The following is a 20,571-nucleotide window of genomic DNA, read 5'->3' as shown; positions in this document are numbered from 1 at the left end:
TTCCAGGCTCCATACTTCACACTCAGCTCCGGCCGTCTGAGCGGAGAGCGGTTCTGTCTAGAGTCATCCCGACTGGGCTGAGCGTGGGGGGGGGGACGCTGATGAATCCTGACAAGGCCTGTAGGCTGCTCCTTTCATGAGCTCGCCGCTGTGAAGACAATCTGATAACCTTTCATCTGACTGTAATTAACTGGCTCCCCGGAATTGGAAGAAAAATGCCCCTTGGTTCTGATCTTTGAACCACCTTTTGAAAGCGCCGTGTCCTCGGGGCTGGAGAAGAAGAGAAATCATGTCGAGACTTCTCCTGTGACTAAGTCCGATTGTTTGGCGCCGTGACTCCGCCGAGCTGTGGGGCGGCTCTGATGAGAGAGAGAGAGAGAAATGAGTTAAGTGTGAACTCTTTGCCACCGAGCGTCGCCCCCTTAAATTCCCTCATTTAACTCATCTGTCACGGAGCCTCCGAGTCAAATCGTCCGACACAGTCCGACTGCTAAACTGCCAGAGTCCTCGCTCTGCATGACTCGACACAGAACAGGACGGAAATAAAAAGCTTGGACCTCACTGCTTCTGAGTTGTTCATAAAAAATGTTTAAGGTTCAGAGCCACTCACAAAGAATAATTGTCATTTGAAGCAATTACAAGTTGTGAGAAGTTATACATCTGATTTCTCAACACCGAGGGACATCTTATAATCCATCAAGTACAAACGCAAGAATAATGAAAGCAAAAACTAAATGTCAAAATCCAATAAGAGGCACAGAAACCTCCCTTAAATGTAAAGACACAACATTTAGGGGTAAACACACAACCCTCCTCCCCCTGCAGAGCCAGACAGGTTCACTCTGATGCGTTCACCAGCTACAACGGTTCTGTCAGGTCGCACAACCACAGCAGCAGCAGGAGGGCGTGGACTTTGTGCAGAGGCTGGAGCTGCAGAGAGAAAGAGAGAGAGAGAGAGAGAGGGAGAGAGAGAGAGAGAGAGAGGGAGGCAGAGGTGCTGCGTCGATAGCTCTGACAAATTCCAATTGCAAACGTCCATAATTGGCCCCGGGGGGGTTTCGCCTTCCTGCCACAAACGATTGCTGAGCCTTACGAGTGTCTAGAGGGGAAGAGTCTTCCAAAGCCCGGCTCCCTAATAAGAAAATAGAAGGGTTAGCATCAGTAGTCATATAATTTAGCTTGTGCATTACCTCTTAGATAAGTAGGGGGGGGGGGGTTCATGCCTTTTTGTGTATTGATTACAAACAAACCCCACAACTAATTGATATGAACTTAGTAATATGTTCAACAGGGACCATTACTGTTAAAGGACCCTTCAGTGGATGCTGCTTATATCTCCTCTCTGGTTTCACAAAGAGCTGATGGAGGATTTAACTGTTGATGAGTATGAGCAGCAGAGCCTCGTGAGGACAGACCTGAGGAATCTAGTTACTAAATGATCTTGTATTGTGTGTGGACCACCTGCTGTAAAGTGGGTAAGATGCACAATAGATTCTATGATAACAACATAATTGGTTTGGGGCCTTAGTTGAAAGTAATCTTGTAATTTATTTTGTATTTTCTTATATTGGAGAGATCTTTCTTGACTTTTCCCTTCTATAAACTCACAGATGTATTATCTTCTCATTTATATTTTTATAAATATATATTTTTGTGACTAACGACTCTGAACTGTACTTTATTGCCCTATTTTCTGAAGTTCGAACTTTTATTTGATTGTGCAAGTTAACATAACTTATATTTCTTTCCGCTTGACTAATATACTGGTTGCGTTGGAAGCTGTAGACGATATAGAATTCATATAAATCAAATTTCCCCTTGATATCAAATAAATTCCAGGCTGATAAAACCCTGGTTCAGTGGAGCGAGCTGCCGACGTGATGATGAATAATTGATTTCCTGTTTCCTGTGGTTGTCGAGAAGTGTTTAAAAAGTGAGCGTTTCGTGGGGAATCAGATGTAATCACAGCGTGAACGTGATTAGTGTGGTCATTTAATTCTCGGAGCTTTAACCACATTACACACACGACTCTACTCCGCGGCTGATGCCTCTCCACCTGCCGTCATCTGAAGAGTCACTAAGTCACCGGAGGCCGATTACAGCGGTAATGCCTGCGTGATGGAAAGCAGGTTCAGCTGTAGCTGTTTTTTTTTATGGATTTACAGAAAGCAATTCAATTTACACAAGGCACGTAAGACTTCTCTGGTAGGTGGTTGCGGTTCGAGGGGAACCGGGAGAGCTTCCATCAATCCTGCCTGACAGCCTCTCACTCTTCTCAAGTGATCTCTGACACCAGAATAAGCTCCACAGCCGACACTCGAGTGGAAGTTTGAGCTGATCCTCCTGCCAGAGGAGAGACAGATGAGTTTTTATATTTAGTTTTTGCAGCCGAGGAAGATCGGTCACCTGCAGTGATGCAACGTTCCAGACATCACGAGGCAGGATTTGGATCCACTGGTGTGTTTTATTTACAGACACGAGCAGACTTTGGCTCTTCTGAACCCTGAGTGAAGCTGGTCAGATTGTGCACATGTTCTTTTGATTAGGCCGAGTGTGAAATGAGATGGGATAGACACACTCTGGGACTGAGTAGAGCTGCCAGCCTCAGTGTCTTTCTGTGTCTCAGCCCTGCAGGGGGAGCCTGAAGAGTTTGGTTCCTAATGGGCTGAAGAGTTTGGGTCAGTGCAGCTTCATGACTGCAGAAGGATATTTGCAATCTGCACTTATAAAACATCATCCACTCCTGCTGTCACGATATCCTGTGCCGAAATAATCAGTGAGCTGAACTAACACTTTATGATATGCAGCAAGTAACTCGTAGAAAGGTTAAAGGTCTCTTTTGACTCACGGTAGTATATATTTCCATGTTTGTTTATTAAATTTGAAGATGAACATTAATACGTTCCTGGTTCAGGTGTAAAAAGAGAGTTTCAGTGTTTTTGTGTCACATCCCCATTGTTGTGTCTTCTCAGACTTTGTCCAGTGTCAGAGTGAATTCACTCAGATGTGTTGCACCTTCCTCCAGCTGCTTATCTCTCTGACCCCCCCCCACCCCCTCAACCTTGGGAAGAGGGAACAGATAAATATGTTTGTCTTTGTCTGACATCACTGTTTTATATGTCATATGGATAAAAGAGGCCGAAACAATAAGACAAGACAAGAAGAAACCAAACCAGACCTTTTATAGTTGGAAGTAGATTTCTGTTGTTTCCACGGGTGCTGCCCCTGAGCTGTGAGACTCTGACTGCTGCTGTGATTCCTCTTATCAACTTGACTGTTGACCTGTTGTTGAACTTTGTGCTGCTTCGTTCAGATAAGAGTGTTGTTGTCTTTTTTTTTTTTTTATCACAAAACTCCAACGACAGACCATTTTATTTCAATTCAAGAAAGACGGCAGGATGTAGAGATGTTTGTGACGAGCAGAAGACAATCCAACAAGATGATGGAGGCAGTTGGACCACATTGTCCTTCTCTGTTGATAGATGATATCGCCTTTATCGCCACCTACTGGCCTGGTAGGCTTGTTTGATCGTTTGTGGTTGTTTTTTTGTGTTTTCATCTGGCGATTATTAGGAAAAAGGAAATGATATTTGTTGAAAATACTGAGTATTAGCAGACAAGAGGCCTCAATCTACCCTGAACAGCTCTTTGTCTACAGGTGGTGAACTCAACAGGATATGAATCAATCAATCAATCAATCAATTAATAAGGTGATAAACAGCTGCAGATGCAACTATCAGATGCAGCAGAATCTCCCAGTCCGTCTCCTTCTGGTGAGTTAATGGGCCCTTTTGACTGAGAGGAGACTTGGGTCACATCAGAGCACCTGAATCCTATATAAACGCTTTTGGGATCCATCAAAGGGAATTCACTGAGAACCAGATAATTTCACCTCTTACGCTCGTTCCTCTCTTCCACTGTTAACTCAGGATAAATGGACGGTGATGAATGGTGGTTCTGCAGTGGTTTTGACAGACGCATGGAGATAATGACGTGCTGATTATCTTTGTGCAGAGTAAATGAGAGCAGATTGGTTTTCATTTGCACATCCTGCTGGGTCGGGGTAGAGGAAACTTCACCTCCCTCATTATGTGTTTTGTGTCTTTGCTTGCAGATAAATGGGCAGGCAAGAAAGTTCAGCCGTCCTTGAGATATAATCATGTGTAAATGAAAACGACAATCTGTGTCTGTAGGCGACAGGTTCCCATTAACAGACCGTGTCGGTGCCGTTAATAATCCAGTGTAATAGTTGGAGATGTCAGTGGTGCGTGTGTGTGTGTCATGATCAGATAATGAACGCTGACACTTGATGTTCCCGTCTCCACAGAGTGAGCTGACGTGAATCCTTGAGAGGACAAGTCTCCCCGACAGGAGACAAGATGGCGTCCAACAACACCCTGCGCAGCTACTCCATCATCCCATGTTTCATCTTTGTAGAGGTGAGAGACTATGTGTGTGTCTGTGTGTGTGAGTGCACAAGTGTGTGTGTGTTTGTGTGATAATCTGCGTTCCTCTTTTTAAAAGTAGAAAATTCATGCATATGTGCATTTCAATCCTGGTTTTTGGATTGAACATAATGAGTTTGTGTGTGTTTTTTTGTGTGTGTGTGTGTGTGTGTGACAGCGAGAGACAATTAAACTGTTAGCAAATTACCTCTTGTGGTAAATTATACACAGCTAACCAGAGCGTAAAGTGTTTGAATGAATTGAAAGCCACGAGAATGTATGTGTGTGTGTGAGTGTGTGTGTGTTTGGTGTGTGGTTGTGTGTGTCGTGCCGCTCCCTCATACTCCATATTTAATTACCATGTCAGCTGAAAGTCCTTAATCAGAGAGAAGTCTCTGGACGCGTTGCCTCAGCCTCTCAGATGAGCTCGCTCTCTCTGCCGCTGCCTTTATCTCTCTTCTCCTTCTTTTCATTCTTCTCCTCCTCCTTCTTCTTCACTGACCTTTGTTTCTCCCTCGTATCGTCTGCCAACCATCCGTGATGAGAGCTCTACGTCGCCGTGATTTTGACTGTGACACATATATGATCATTTCCACTTTGCAGCAGCCTCAGTGGATATTGTTGTTTATACATTATTTCTTATGTAATAGTCATGTCAGCACTGGTTTTTTTACACGTGACATGTCAACTCAAGAGCCCCCCCCCCCAACTTATTGATTGGTCAGATTTTAATAATTTAAATGGATGGTGGATGACAGATGGCAACAGCCACCAGATTATTTCTTTTTAAATTGATTTACAAGTTTTCCATTCTTTGATTTCCATTGCTCTATTTTCACGTACTCCCCCTGTTCTTCCTCCAGTTATCAGAGGCAATCTCTCCATCTCCCTCCCTCCCTCCCTCTGCCTGTCCCTGTTTTCTCTCCCCCTCTTTCATGTCTCTTGTCACATCCTCACATTTCTCTCACGCCTCTGCTTCACTCCTTCTTCTCCTCTTTCTCACGGTGTCCCTGAGGCTCTTCCTATCACTCCATCGTGTTGCCACTCACTCTTCCCCTGCTTCTTTGTTTCTTCCTCTTCTTCTTTTCATCTCCCTTTCTCTTACTCACCCTGGCCTGTCACGAACAGAGCGCTGTCACGTGACCGAAACGCAGCACACCGATTGGACGGGCTCGGCCCTGTTAGTTCAGTGCCAGAGGCAAGTCTCACAGGGAGGAATGTTTATTTATGGTGATTTGTTTATTAAGTCACGTTACTTGTTGCTTTTTCCCCTTCGTACGGTACTTAACCTCTGGAGCTTCATCTGTTGTTTGTGGGAGTGACTGTGGGATGGAAAACAGGACTGTGGGAAGAGAGGATTAAAAAAAGAATAGGATGAGAGAACTGGGAGTGAGAGCAGCAGAGAAGGTGGGACACATGACAGGATGGGGAGAATGAAGACAGTGAACCAGGAGGGGAAGGAACAGTGAGAAAATGAAGGCAGAGGTGTAAGGATGAGAAGGAGGAACGAGAGGAGAACTGAAATGTTCTTCTCCCTTTGTGAGATGATGTATTACACAAACCAGGCTTTCATTAATCCAACTATGACCACTTCCACTTTTCAGGTTGTGTGTCCAAAAATAAAAAGCACATGCTCTCATCACCTGAGCCAGGCTGCAAATAACATGATATCCTTAACTCCTCAAAATGATGTCTTTAAACCTCATATATATTACATTTTATTTATTCCGCTTTACGAGTGTGCTGTAATAATGTTCGAGGACGTGATTAATTAAAAAAGAAGAAAGCTTTTCCCACAGGAACGGTTTCTTTTTGATGTTGCTCCCTCACTCTTCTCAGCTGCACTGATGCAATGAGATTTATTTCTTGGGGGGGGAATTTAACAAGCAGCGTTTTTTAACTGGGGGGAATCAATCACGTGTTCAATTTATTTTTGGAACAGCACGCACGCAGCCCAATTACAGCAGCCACAGTTTCGATAGGAAACGTTGCTGAACATCACACATGCTCTCAATCATTTTATCATAACGTAACGTGATGTTATATTGTTTTGAATATTGTCCTTATGTCACCACAAGTCTAGTTCCTGGTTCACAAAGGCTGCATCACCAGTGAGATGAGTTCAATCTGATCTTCCATCTTTTCTCCAACCGCAGTTAGGTTAAACATGAGAGTAAAAGTCATTACTCATGATGCGTGGTCTAGTTACAGTGTTGGTCCAATAAGAGAAGATAGATTTCTAAGGGAAATGGAAAAGTGATGGGATAAAATGCACAAAATACACAAAGCTTTGGGATTTGAGCAGCACATGTGTAGCTGAGTATTCAGAAAGAGGCAGTGGAGGTGATAGAGGTGATGTCAGATGACTGCTGCAGCATTAATCCTGCAGAATACATAAACATGGTGTATCCACCTCTCAATGACAAACAGTAAGCCTCTAATTCCAGGCTGGTGTACCTGTGTGATTAGTATGCCACGTGCACATCATTAAAAAAGGAACAGGCGCGTAAACACGGGTGTCGTCCCAGAAGAAAAAGCACAAAAGCTTTAGGAAACCTGGCCTCAGCTTTAAGACGGACCTCACACAGACTGGAAACCCTGAATGGCACAAGATGCTGCACTTACCATATTAATGAGCCTGGATGAAGAGACAAGCTGTCTTTGATTTTTTTATTTTATTTTATTCAAGCCGATTTAATATGGTGGTTTATAAGTGTTGTTATTATCAGGCTGAGAGTGGAGCAGGTCACGTGACTGAGTAAAATTTACCTCAGCTGTTACAGTTAAATTTTTCATTCTTTATAAAGTCAAAAGTATATGTTTTCAAAACTTTGCATTATTAAAATGCTCAATGAGTTTCTTTTTTTTTTTTAAATGTATATGTAATTAATTTTTGCAACCTCCACAATTAATTTAAAAAGGGAAAACACAAAGAAAATTAAGTAATAAATTATATAAATAATAATAATAAGCATATAGTTACATGCCCCTTGCCTTATCGCACTTCTATTAAATTAAAATAAAATTGTTAAATGTGATAACGTGCGTGGGTTGGTGGTGTTGGAGCCGGGGCTGCTCCCATTGGACCCTCTGTTAAAAAGACAAAGATCCCCTTCTGCTTAGTTACAATGCATCCTCCTCTCTTTTTTTACCCAAAATGCACCAGGAAATGCGGCCTGTTATAACCTAACGGAGGCCGACGGCCGTGACCACAACGCCTCGCCGAATAAAAGAGGAGAAATGCTCCCTCCGAGGAGGAGACATAATGGCGCTGCAGAAACTTTGTGTAACCATTTTACGACAGCCACTCGTCTCAGCCGGCCCTCCACACAGCTAATGCAGCGTGACGCCGGCTGTGAAGTGAATATAATAGAGCCGCGGGTTTGGAAGCTTGTCCAGGTGTAGAACTGTCACAGAAGAGTCAGAGCGTGGAGCCGCCTCCGGGGATTAGACCGCACCTCTTCTTTCTCCAATAGAGAAAATCAAATATTTGAAATATGTGAGCTCTTTTAAAATCTAGAAAAGAAATGATCCAGAACTTGTATCTTAATCTGTTGAAGCAGAGGGGAAAGCGTAGCCTAGCGTAGCCTAGGGGATAGAGCGGGTGCTCTGCAACAAGAAGGTCGCCGGTTCGAATCCCACTCTATCCCATCTGCATGCCTAAGTGTCCTTGGCAAGATACTGAACCCCTAGATGGCCCCTCATAAAATGATGAGTGTTCTCAAAAATGTAAGTCGCTTTGGATAAAAGCGTCAGCTAAATGACATGTAATGTAATGTAAAAGCAGCTCAGTAGTTTTTTGCAGTATCCTTAAAGAAACACTATGTAGCTTTAACTGAGCAACAGCGCCCTCTGCAGCCACATGTGGGTGTGACCATCCCGTTAAGACCTATGGTGCTGAAGTAAATCAATCTCTGAAAACGAAGCGTTGTTTAAAAATTACGCCTTACAGTCCACAATTAGAATAATTTAAAAGTTTCCTTGTTGTTGATCTGAGTTAAAAACAAACTTTTTTTTACTGATCTACAGTTCCTCATCACTCTTGCTAACTATCAGTCAGTTCCACACTTGCAAGAGGAAATATCTCCTTATTCCAAGTCATCAAACCATCTAACTCATTTTGAAGCTGCTATTTTCAGGTGAAAAAGACTTGATTTAAACTTGGAGGCTGCTGCAGAATGAAGGCTGTTGAATTACCAGAAACTGTGTTTGCTCCTGTAAATTAGTGTCTTCTGTCATTTTGATTATTTCAATTGCAAATAGGACGAAGGTCCAAGTAAATTAAATCCCAGTTATAATAATAAAGTTGTGTATGTGTACAAAATATGTCTGATCCCTCTCCAGGTGTCTCCATGTGGCCGTGACATCCTGAGGTGTTATGTGTTGTTTTCATATATTTAGAGGAGAGCTATGAATAAATTGGTAACAGGATTAACCTGCTTGAACTTGTTTGTGGAACAACATGAAAACATGGTAGTATTTTGGATGTAGAGTGTGGACAAGCTGCTTAAAGATAGAGGAGCAGGAGGATTTCAGTGTGAGGGGCTTTACTCTGCTCGTAGCACCTAGTTAGGCTTGTAACCGTGATGTGTTTAGGTGCAGTAAGAATTTTGGTTCCTCATATCTGTGGTTGTTGGTGCTGCACAGCAGGGTTCCTTTGTGTCAGGAGACAGCAGAAAATACTGCTAACTAAGAGCTGGCATAGAAACAAATAAAGCACATACACAACACACACACACACACACACACACACACACACACACACTCTACCTGGAATTCAGCACTCCACCATCTGTTCCTGGACTAGATCTGCCAATATATCTCCCCTCTTCTCATTTGCTCTCTTGCCTTCACAGTCTGAATCCCATCAGCCATGTTGTTCTGTCTGGTTCACACACACACTTATTTTGCACTAAAGAAAAGTTCATTCTGCTCAGTTATAATTGCTCAGACATGATGCATCAAGTACCCAGGATTATATTTTAGTCATAAAAAGGTCAGTGTGGTTTTGAGGGACTAAAAGTGCTCGAGCTGCTTTTTACACCAGCTTGAGGCTTTTAGCACAAAACCAACAGCTGAGAGCTTTATTTTGAAAAGTTTCATTCTTCAAAAACACTGAAGAATCACCAGTCCAACCAGAGCCTGTTTGCTCTAATGGGCAAGATTCACTCATGATTAGCATCTGACTGATTCAGGACAGAGCACGTAGACTCGTATCAATAGATCTGCAGAACCTCTTGTTTAATGGTGTCAGCTGAACTTAAACTGACAAACCTGATATTTCTCAAGTCAGTAATATTTTCTGCAATATCCACACATATTTATGATATTTCTTGATGCTACTTTTTATAGACGAGGGCTGTTTTTTTTCGCTTAAAGTTGTCACTAACATTTAGCCATTAAGCAAACTGAAAAGGTGAATAATGATGCTGGTTTACTTGTGGGATGTTCTCTCGCGCATAACAAACTAAATGAAGTAAATATACACCACTTTAATATATCCACTACCTTTAAAACATCAGCTGTACTACTGTTAGTTTTTTTTGTCTGCAGAATATGTTTTAATCAACTTTGTGTCATATGTCACTTTTTCTTAATAAAAAACTGTCGAGTCAGGATTTGTCATCCTTTAAAGAAACACTGACTCTTTTGCAGTAGCACAGTGACACCTGGTGTTGGAGAGAGGTATTACACACGGCTCTCTGAACCACTGGAACTATTCAAGGCATCACTTCTATATGATCTTTTAACAAACACAAACTTTTAGCAGATAGCAACGACCACACACGATTACTCCTCACATTGATTTAATACTCCGGTGCTTATTAATCCCTTTAGAATGATTAAAGCATCTTATTCTTCTCTTCTTTCTCCCTTTTTTCAAAGAGGGAGAATTCTCTGTCACCGCTGTCTCAACTTATCCCTGATGTGACTCATGTTTAAATGCTTTAGCCTGACTAAGACTTCATATTTCTTCCACTTCCGAGGGGCATTGAGAGGCCTGTCTTCTCTTTGGCAGACATAGCCGCATTAAAATATGAAAACATCTCATTTCATTTGCTTTTTTTACTTTGATATAAAACCCCAGCTCAGCGCCAGAAGGTTGGTTATAGACTCAAAGTATTATTGGCACATTAGAGGCTGAGTGATATGCAGATGATTTTCAGAGCCCCCCCCCCCCCTCCTCCTATCAGAAAGCCTTGCTGAGCAATGTCTTACATTTTCCATTCCGGCGTTGGTTCGTCATCAGTGACTAAAGATTCCATTTACAGGGAAAAAATAGCCTGCAGCCAGTTCTGGAAAGAGAGTGAAAGGAGGCCAGAGACAAAAGATTCTGTTAGGGGGATAAAAGCATGAGAGGGTGAGGGAGGAAAGGAGGTGGTAAGTGATGGTGGTGGGGGTGGTGGGTGCTCGTACACGACCAGGTTTAGGATGAGAGAAAGAGAGAAAGAAAGAAAGAGAGAGAGAGAGAGGAGGAAAAGAGATTTGGAGGTTTTGGAGGATTTATGCGGTTGTTGTTGTTGTTGTCTTCAAACCTGTCAGCCACTTCCCAGCTGACAGCGGAGAGCAGTGATGTTCAGGGATCAGCCGCACCAACCCGGCTCGCTTTGGAGAACCCCCCCCTTTTTAACCACCTGCAACAGGAATCACCGGATCTTCCACTAACCCCTCTCCTTCCTCCCCTCCCCCCCTCTCGCTCCACGATGTTCTTCTTCCAGCTCGTCATCATGTCCGGCACGGTGTTGTTGGCCTACTACATGGAGTGCACGGACCTGTTCAGCGTGCACGTGCAGGGCTTCTTCTGCAACGACGCCGAGCTGATGAAGCCATACCCCGGCACAGAGGAGTCCAGCTTCGTCCCCCCACTCATCCTGTACTGCGTGGTGGCCGCCGCTCCCACCGCTGTCGTGAGTAACACACTTTTCTGATTTCAGTAAACAGAGGTGATACAGATGTGGCCACATGTTCACTGCTTCTCACACCTGAAATGTCTTATTCGCTTTTTTTATAAAGTAGTGTCCCTTCTGTGTGCTGGGTGCAGCTTTTCCTTCTCACGCTGTAAAAGGGATCCTGATCCTGAACCTGCTGCTGCACAAAGAGTTGTTCACCTGTTCATTCAAAGTTCAGAGAAGCTCGACTCAGCTCGCAGAAGCCGAACTGGATAATGAGTTGTTACGCTGATGAGTTCCAATCCTCACTGCCACAGAGCTGGTCGCCTGTTTATTCCAAATTCATTAATATTGAACCAAACATTGACCAAATTCAATCCTGCACTTCTCTGCGCTGCTAAATATACACACATCTATTGTGAAGCCGAAAAGATGAATGGCTCTGGAGATATGCAGTGAAAAAACCCTGATGTAACTTGAATAGATCCACTCTTCAATTTGAATCCACACCTCAATTTAAAGTGTTATTCAGAGGCCCAGGTCCCTTCATTCTTATAATAACCTCCTCATAAATAATAATAAAACAAACAACCATTAACAACCACTGTGTTCCGTTGAGGTGTCTGCATACAGAACACAGTGTTCACTGGTGCAGCTAAACCAGTGCCTTCCTCATTCATTCACCACGTGCTCTGCTGTTACCTGCTGAGAGATGTGGGGAAAATATTTGAAATCTTTATCTGACACTTCCTGTCTGAGTGTCTAAGCTGCTAATTTGAAAAGCTGCATGACGGCTTTAGATGAATCTGGGACAGTGGCTTCAGATGCTGCTGCAATTCAAGCACACAGAGAAGTAGCAGCATTCAGCCACCAGGTGTCAGTGGTGCTCCATGTACAATGTCTCATTAGGCACATTAGTCAAATGGCGTTTTTTGCAAATTATGAGGAATGAAATGAAATGTTTGAAACAGAAGCCGGGACGCAGCTGTGACAGTAGAGTGGTTCAGTTTGCTTTAAATGGCTGTTTACGTGATTCTGTTTGAAATCCTGCAGTGAATTCATGTTAAAGGTGCAGGTCGTCTGATCTGATGATGTGATCATACTGTGCAGCTTGAAGTGATGAACTGGACATAAGTGGTTTGAGGCTGAGTTAAAGATCAAAGCTGAAATATCACACTGTTTTTTGTCATTATCATTATAATTATTACCTAATTTTCAGTCGTACTTTGAAGAGAATTCACCTGCATCAGTGTCAGATTTGCTGTAATGTACAAGATTCACATTTTGACTTATTAAACTCCAGTTTACTTGTTGCTTTCAGATCCACAATTGAATTATTGTGGATTCAATTTCATTATAAATCATATGAATGAATTTTAGGCTCTAAACAGTCTTAGATATTTATAAATATTATCTACTAGGTCTTAAATGCACGTAGATGCATCTTAATTATGTTAAAGTTCATTTAACGGAACTTTGAAAGGATTTGGTGACATGTAAAGTTTGTTTCATTAAGGAAGAACTGTAAACATTACAGATATTAGAAGATGTAAAAGTATTCTGGAACTCATAATATTCCGTCATATCTGTCCTATTTGACACAGTCTTAAATTTCATCAATTATGATCTTAAAAAGTCTTTGAAACCTGTGGAAATGCAGAATGTAATTGTGTCCGAGGTCTCTGTGGTGAGTCCACAAGACCTTTTTGGCGTTTGAAGCGACACGGACCGGATTAAGGATTTGGTGTAGTCGTGCCCCGGTGCCAGTTCCCAGGGTGGCGTCTTGTTTTTGTCTGGGGGACCCTGACGCACACACACCTGCTCCAGCTCAGTTAGAGGGAAACTCTGCACCGAGGACACTCTTAATGTTTTGTGATCTGTGTCTTCAGAAGAATGAGGCGACCAGAAGCAGTCAGCTGAATCTGTCCGATCCGATCGGCGGCCTCCCCCCCGGTCACTTCCCTCAGTGCGAGCCTTGTGTGGAGCTGCGTTCGCCTTCACATCCTGTTTATGTTTTGCTTTATGTAACTCTGATGTGTTTTTAATCTACCGAGAGCCTGACTCACTGCCAGGAAAGGAAACAAGCAAATAGTCAAAACATAATAAGGCATGGAAACGTATTCGGTTTGACGGTATCTAATTCGGTTTAATTCTCTTCCTGTCGTGATACATTCTGTGTCCAGTGCTCTTTATAATGATTATCCTCCAGGATGCATAGCAGTTGTCAGCGATAATACCTCCGCAGGCTTTTAGCCGTGCATTGTATGTGTTCCACTTCCATTTCCCAGCTTTTACCTCCTTCCCGAACCGACGGGCTGACGATTTCAAGAGCCACTTAATCAGGGACGTGATCGTTCGAGACGTCTCACTCCTGGACGCACGCCACCCATCCATCCGTAACGAGATGAGATCTCAGCGGCTCTGACGGCTCTTTGTGCCTCCCGCTCCAGTTGTTTATTATCCGGGACGTTTTGTTCTTCGCTGTCGGGCTCTAAACACCGAGTGCTACACAATCTGAATTATCGCCACATTTACAGAGGAAATAAAACACGTCTTCCTGCAACTGAAGAATGCGAAGGTGCATGAGTTTCAAATCTGGAAGAGGGCTCTGATTGGTCAGGAAATGCGGCACACATTATTGTGATTGGGTCAGGGACGCTTCTACTCTGATTACTTCACAAAATACATAAATAAATGCATAGAAATAAATGTAAGATGCAAACTTAAGTGTCTTCTTACACAAGAAGCTGCGGCTGATCTGTTTCTTCCAATTTATCAACGCATCACGTTCTCGAGTCGCACGTTCTTTGGCCTTTAACAATACTTGTGCCCAGTTTGAAGTCGATTCGGTCACGTTCCTTTGTCTCTTGCTGTGACAGTTGAATTTCTTAGGTGGTGTTTTACATAAAACTCATTAAATCCTAATAAGATTAATTCCCTCTTGTCCCTGATCTCTCTCACACATACACACACCCACTGCTGTTTGCTGTGTCAGCACTTTAAGTTTAGTTTAACGCTGCCATTTCACCTCCATCGCTTTCCATCTTTCCCTCTTTCCATCTTTCTGTACATGTGGCCTTTGTCTCTTTATCCCTCGCCACACTCGCCCAAACTTTTTCTTCATCGTGCCCTTTGAGAGTGCTGTGTCAGGCGCTCGACCGGGCGCTGCGCCGTAAATCGCTCCGTCTCCGCATGCGTCATAAACCTGAGAGGTTTACGACCAATCGGAAGTAATGGTGTCAAGGCTGGGATGTTTGGCCAATTAGCAGAGAGGCAGTAATCTGTGCAGTGCTTTCCTTCGTGGCCGCGCCGTCGGGAAGGCTGCGGAGGTTAAACGGGTCAGACTCGTGCCACAGTCCATAAAACAAACCTCCACCAATCGGAGCCAAGATAATGAAAACACTGTGTCGCTCCGTCAGAAACAAGATGGTGGCTCATGTTAGTGACTGAGCGTCGACCACCGGCAGTAAAGACAAGTTACCCCAGATAAACTCGCTGAGCTGCAGCCCCAAAGCATTTTATCGTTGCCAGTTTAATTCCACTCGTTTTTAAGGGTCTTGGTAGCGATAATGGAAATTACCGGCTCATTAAGAAGAGATTAAAACGGCATTATAAGGTAGATGAGTTGGCACAAAAAGTCTAATCACGCGTTCTCCATGAGACACCAAGCAGCATTAGAGTTCCTCTAAAGTCGTGTTTCTGTGAATATTGGTCTAAATTTCTCTTTTAGCTCTGGTTTGGTCTCCACACACTCACTGGGGGGGGTCTCATCCACTCACTGCTCCACCTTTCAACATGTTCTTCTTCCTGTTTGATTAAAACCAAGCAGGGAAGTTGTTTGACCAAAACAAAGAGCTGATACACTGAAACGCAGAGTGTGGTGACGTCTGTGGATCACTACACGTCTTTCATTTAAATGAAGTGTAGTTATTAACATACTCAATACATCTCTATAAATATTATAAAGCCTGAGTGATATGGATTTTTCAGGGCATATGCTGATATGGGGGGGGGGGGGGGGGTACATTTTCCAGGACCAGTACATTGGCTAATACATGTACTTTACATATTTCTAATATTGCTATACAGCAATCTAATTAGGGCTTGAACACAATCTTTCAAATGCACATGATTTCTGCACTGTTTATTCTGTGGTTTGAGGTTGTTCTACTGTCTTGTATTTTGTGATGTTAATCATAGTTGTTGTTCATAGTTTTTTCTGGTTCAACAAAGAGCAATTAACTTAAATATGAGCAACAAACCTGAGCCCCTCTCAGCATTTATTCACAATCTGTGGACGTGAGTTGCTGCATCGATGAACGGATGAATTATTAATCAATGATAATCATGAAATACAGTTTGCACGGACACAGAGAAATCCTTCCGTCTTGTTATAATTATCCACTTGTACGTTTTCCTAGGGCTGCATATGTCCAAAAAAAAAAGAGACAACGATTTATTTTTAATGAAATTAGAGAAAATCATCAAACAAGCTAAACAGCTCGTAAACCACAGCGATCAACACAATGTGTGCGTGTTGTGTTTTTGCCGCCTCAGGCTGCACAGTTGATTGTTTTCCGATCAAGAATGCGTCAGCTCTTTGGCAGCTTGGGAACGAGGCGCACCATGAATCATTTATGGTTCTCCACAGGGGGCAGCACTCACTTTTAATGTGTGAGTGACAAAAAGCTTTTCCCTGTGACTCTCTGTCATTTCCACGTCCCGGGTAAAGTCTTTTTATCGGGTGAACTTCCTGCAGGCCTGTGGACCGGAGCTCTTGTTGATGTGTTACACTGGTGAATAGGTCAGATCGTACATGAAGCAGACGTCTGCTCTTTGGGTTTCATGTCGAGCAGAATCCCCCTGAGAACGAGGCTCTCTCTGTGAAGCATTAGCATGTTCTCTCTTCTTTGGAGTCTTGTTGTTTGACCTTTTCACTTGGTGCTCAGACACGACCCAGTTGTTCCTCAGTTTACAGAACACTGAACGTTTGGGAGGAGGCTTGTTTCCAGTCAGGTTTCCTGACATTTGTATAAAGGAGGGTGGCAGACACACGGGTCGATATAAGACAGTTAGTCAGTGGTGACTAACCTTTCAGTGCAGGAGGACACGCTAGTGAGACAAGAACCTCAAAGCAACTCTGGATAGAACATGTCAACATCATTGTTTAGGGAAAATATCAAGAAGTGACTGTAGGGAAAGGTACCAACTGATTTTAATTTTCTTCCTTCATGATTTTTCATTTATAAATGACAATCACATGAGATTCAGGTCTGGTCATGGCAGGTGTGACCCAGATGACCTCATATGATGTTTGTGGATCATTTACATTTGAAAGAAAACAACAAATACACATGACACCTAAAGGGAACACCTTGTTTACAATGTTGTTTACTTTTAGACCACAGATTTTCCTTTTATTTCGTGATCGGCTGTTTTGAAGCCACGAATTTGGCATTTTGTCCGGTGCCATATTGGTTAGCTTGACAACACAAAGACATCGTCCTCAGCTCTTATCAACACAAACTCTCCTGACATCTTCGTGTTTGTCCTCTACGTGTACGACAATGCTCTTTTACCAGGAGATCTTAGGCCAGATGGATAAAGTCCGTAGAATCTGCAGAGCGTCTCACTCTGACATCTTCACACATGCAGTTCCTCTGGAGAACACGCGGAGGAACTGCTGAGTTCCGTGCGTGTCTGAAAGCAGCTTCATTCTGACCCCATCCCCGGGGACACATCAGCCACATTGTGATGTTATGCGTTTGTACACGTTGTACTGGTGATCTGTTCTAACTGGCCTTTACCAAAATGCAGTTTGATTTGTCCCAACCGCTGCTCAGCCCTAATAAACCCCATGCTACAAGTTGCCTGCCCTTTGCAGTTTCCCTCTGTTTGAAGATAAAGGTCTTCTCGGGCTCCGTTTGCACTCGACGACAGATGTTCCTGCGTCATTAAACATCAAACGGTGGATTTCTCAGTCACGATGCATTTGATGATAGCTGGCGCTTCGTGATTTGCATGCTTCATGTCACTCATCACGCTGCAGAAAACAAGAGTTAGAAAATATTAATTCAGCCTCTTTCATGCTGACAAATCCCGACTTGACTGGATCCAGTGCAAAGCTTTAAAACCAGTTTATGTGAGAGATGTCAGCTTTCTTCTCCTGTTCCCAGCATCTCCTGCTGCTCACAGCCACAGAGAAAGAAACAGGGAAGAGTTTTGTTCTGAGAAACATTTTGAGGATGAAAATAGATAAATAAAACAACATTCACATGGGACGGAACAAAAAACCAAAGAGTTTTGTCTCTCGTCCTGGAGCTTTAAAGACACTCTTACAGAAACAGACACAAAGACGAAACCACATGTGTACTTACGTTTTACACACACTCTCGCACTCGCAGACACACATATGGTTTTAAAGCAGCCTGTATCACCAAGGGCAGCCGGGGGACGAGTTTCATTTAGTTTGTCCGGCTGCAGCTTTTCCATTAGACCTGATGTAATGTCCACACTCTAATGGACCTGAAGAAAAAGTGCATAAAGACACAGTGGCTCGTGTTCACGGGTCAAACAGGAGCAAATCTATTCCTCTGCTCTAAACTCCATGGTTTTTGTTTTTTTTCCTGGTTCCTTGTTTGATTTTGTGGATGTTTTTCCTGTGTGCAGATTTTCATCGGGGAGGTCTCCATGTACGTGATGAAGTCGACCAGAGAAGCTCTGCTGGCCCAGGAGAAAACCATCGTGACGGGAGACTGTTGTTACCTCAACCCGCTCGTCCGCCGGATCGTCCGCTTCATCGGTGAGAGCGCTCTCATGTCCAATACTCTAAAGAACCAGAGTATTAACGTTCATCATCCTCAACGATATGTGATAGAGAGCACAGGTACCAATTAGAGTGTGGTATCATTTGGGTTTTTACCGATGAAGGTGTTAAATTGATTCATTTAAAACGGTTCACAACGGTTCAGCTTTTTATTGATGAGGCAAATTGGAAGTTGAAATGTATATGTAGTTACTTATAGAAATATTATTAAAAAATATATATTAGTGCAAAAGTCTTAATAGATTTACATTACAAAATCTTATAATAAATATAAACTAATGCAACCAAAATAGTATAACACTTAAAAATAGTTTCAGTGTTCTCGCTGCTGCAGACTCGACTTCTGTAACTTTTGCACAAAGAGCCACAGGACAGCGAAGGACGAGGGAAATGTGTTTCTGAACGGTTTATCCTTCGAGGGTCACTGGGGGAACTGGAGCGAATCCCAGCTGACAGTGGGCGAGAGGCGGGGATCTCCCTGGAAAGGTCGCCAGCGAATCACAGGGACGACATATGAAGACAAACAAACCTTCACACTCACATTCACAGTCAATTACTATTCTCTAGTGAACCTAAACCCAAACCCTCTGTGGGAGGAAGCTGGATTACCAGTAGAAAACCCAACCTGGCCGATCCATGACATTTAAACTGGGAGCCTGTTGCTGTCTGACGGGAAAACCTGAAAAACATAATATGTGCACTTTCTTTTTCTGCCGCTCGAGCACTGGATGAACGGCTCAGTAACTCCGACTTCTGCAACATCATAACTGTCCCTGTGACTTCCACAGTCTTTCGATAAGTGTTTAGGAGGCAGCTCGCTGTATATCACGGCTGACAGCTGACTGCGGAGGAGGCCAGTCACCTGTGAAACAGTAACCGATGATTCAGGACTTTTTGAGAAGTTGGTGTTTAAGATAAAGTTTGTTCACATTTTACACATTTGGCTTCACCCTGAGGAGGAAATCAAGGCTGCAAATGATTTAAAGAGTGGATACCCGGCCGGAATCATCAACATCCAGACATATGTTTTTTAGGTGATATTGGCGTGAGCACAAAAAACAAAATCCGTATATTACTGTTATTCTCTTGGGCGATCAAGTTCCGACAGAAGGCTGCAGCCTCAAAACGATGAACAACGATCACAAGCATCAAGCAGCCAAAGCTCCTCAAACACAACTTTGAACACAATCTAATTTTCAATTTGATAAAAGATTGACACTCCTCCGAGAAGCGCTGCTCTTTCTGTTCCATTGAAGCAGGACGCCCGGCGGACTTTGCATACTCGGAAATGCATTGTCCCCCTCTTTTAAATAATACCCCCTCACTATTCAGAACACTCATCAGAAATTCATTTGGCAATTCATGTGATTTATATTTCCGTCTGTTCCCGAGCAATCGGTCACATTCAAGAGATCACCGAGGCTTTTCGTTTTCCACTCCCTCGCTCCCCGCCCAGCTCCTCTCCTCTCACCCTAATCCCCCCCCTCTCTCTCCCTTCCTCCCCCTCTCTCTCTCTCTCTCTCTCTCTGCCCTTCACACAATCATGTCCCTATGCCCCCTCACAGGCCCCCTCACGGCCCCGCAGCCCCCTCGCATGAGAATACAAAGCAGAGAGTAATTTCATGGCTAAGCAGGCCAGATAATCAACAGTCATATTTCACAGTAAAAGGAATTCTGACGCTGGTCAGGGTCCGTGCTGGAAGTGTCGTCGCAATCATTAATTCAAGATGCCCCTTTTTTTCCCTATGTGTTTATGTTGTTGTTGATCTTTCTCTTTGTGTCGTCCACCGCATCGGAGCTATATGAAGTGATTTAAATGCATGGCACAAAGCACATGTCCAAATCCACTTTTGCATAATCTTGCTTTCAATCTTAGAAAAGAACATCCTTTGCACAGGTATTTAAAATGTGTAGTAAGAGAAGCTTTTTGTAGGAAATACTGTTCTGCTCATCCCAGTAGATCAACTGCATGTGCAACAAACATCTGCCTATGCAGGTGCATATTGATATTTTGATAAAGCACCTGATTGCTGAAGCATTTAACCATTTGCGGTCATGTGTGGTTATTTGAACGCCTCCATTTAAATCCTCATTGTGCCCTCAGGTGTGTTTGCCTTCGGCCTGTTCGCCACGGACATCTTCGTCAACGCAGGGCAGGTGGTGACGGGAGGTCTCTCTCCCTACTTCCTGTCCGTCTGCAAGCCCAACTACACGGGCACGGAGTGTCGCTTTAACCACCAGTTCATCATCAATGGCAACATCTGCACCGGGAGTCCCATCATGGTGGAGAGCGCCCGCCGCTCGTTCCCTTCCAAGGACGCGTCGCTGAGTGTTTACTCTGCTGTTTACCTGACGGTGAGGACCAACCGCCTTGCACTATTGAACCTGCATGTTTCTAAATGCTGAGAGT

The 20,571-nt window shown here is 43.4% G+C and overlaps 1 protein-coding gene across 2 annotated transcripts in view; it reads left to right on the top strand.

The window, feature by feature from the left end:
- plppr1 (phospholipid phosphatase related 1) overlaps nucleotides 1-20,571 on the top strand; it is a 35,426-nt gene that overhangs the window by 7,917 nt on the left and 6,938 nt on the right. For both annotated transcript variants that reach the window (XM_062413493.1, XM_062413494.1), the window contains exons 2-5: nucleotides 4,328-4,439; nucleotides 11,165-11,353; nucleotides 18,005-18,137; nucleotides 20,266-20,516. In XM_062413493.1, the coding sequence (XP_062269477.1) occupies nucleotides 4,380-4,439; nucleotides 11,165-11,353; nucleotides 18,005-18,137; nucleotides 20,266-20,516 (633 nt within the window). In that variant the 5' untranslated portion in view covers nucleotides 4,328-4,379. The remainder of the gene's footprint in view (nucleotides 1-4,327; nucleotides 4,440-11,164; nucleotides 11,354-18,004; nucleotides 18,138-20,265; nucleotides 20,517-20,571) is intronic.

The sequence above is a fragment of the Platichthys flesus genome, chromosome 19, assembly GCF_949316205.1.
Source record: "Platichthys flesus chromosome 19, fPlaFle2.1, whole genome shotgun sequence".
In the NCBI taxonomy this organism is placed as follows: Eukaryota; Metazoa; Chordata; class Actinopteri; order Pleuronectiformes; family Pleuronectidae; genus Platichthys; species Platichthys flesus.
This window is presented reverse-complemented; position numbering and strand designations above follow the sequence as displayed.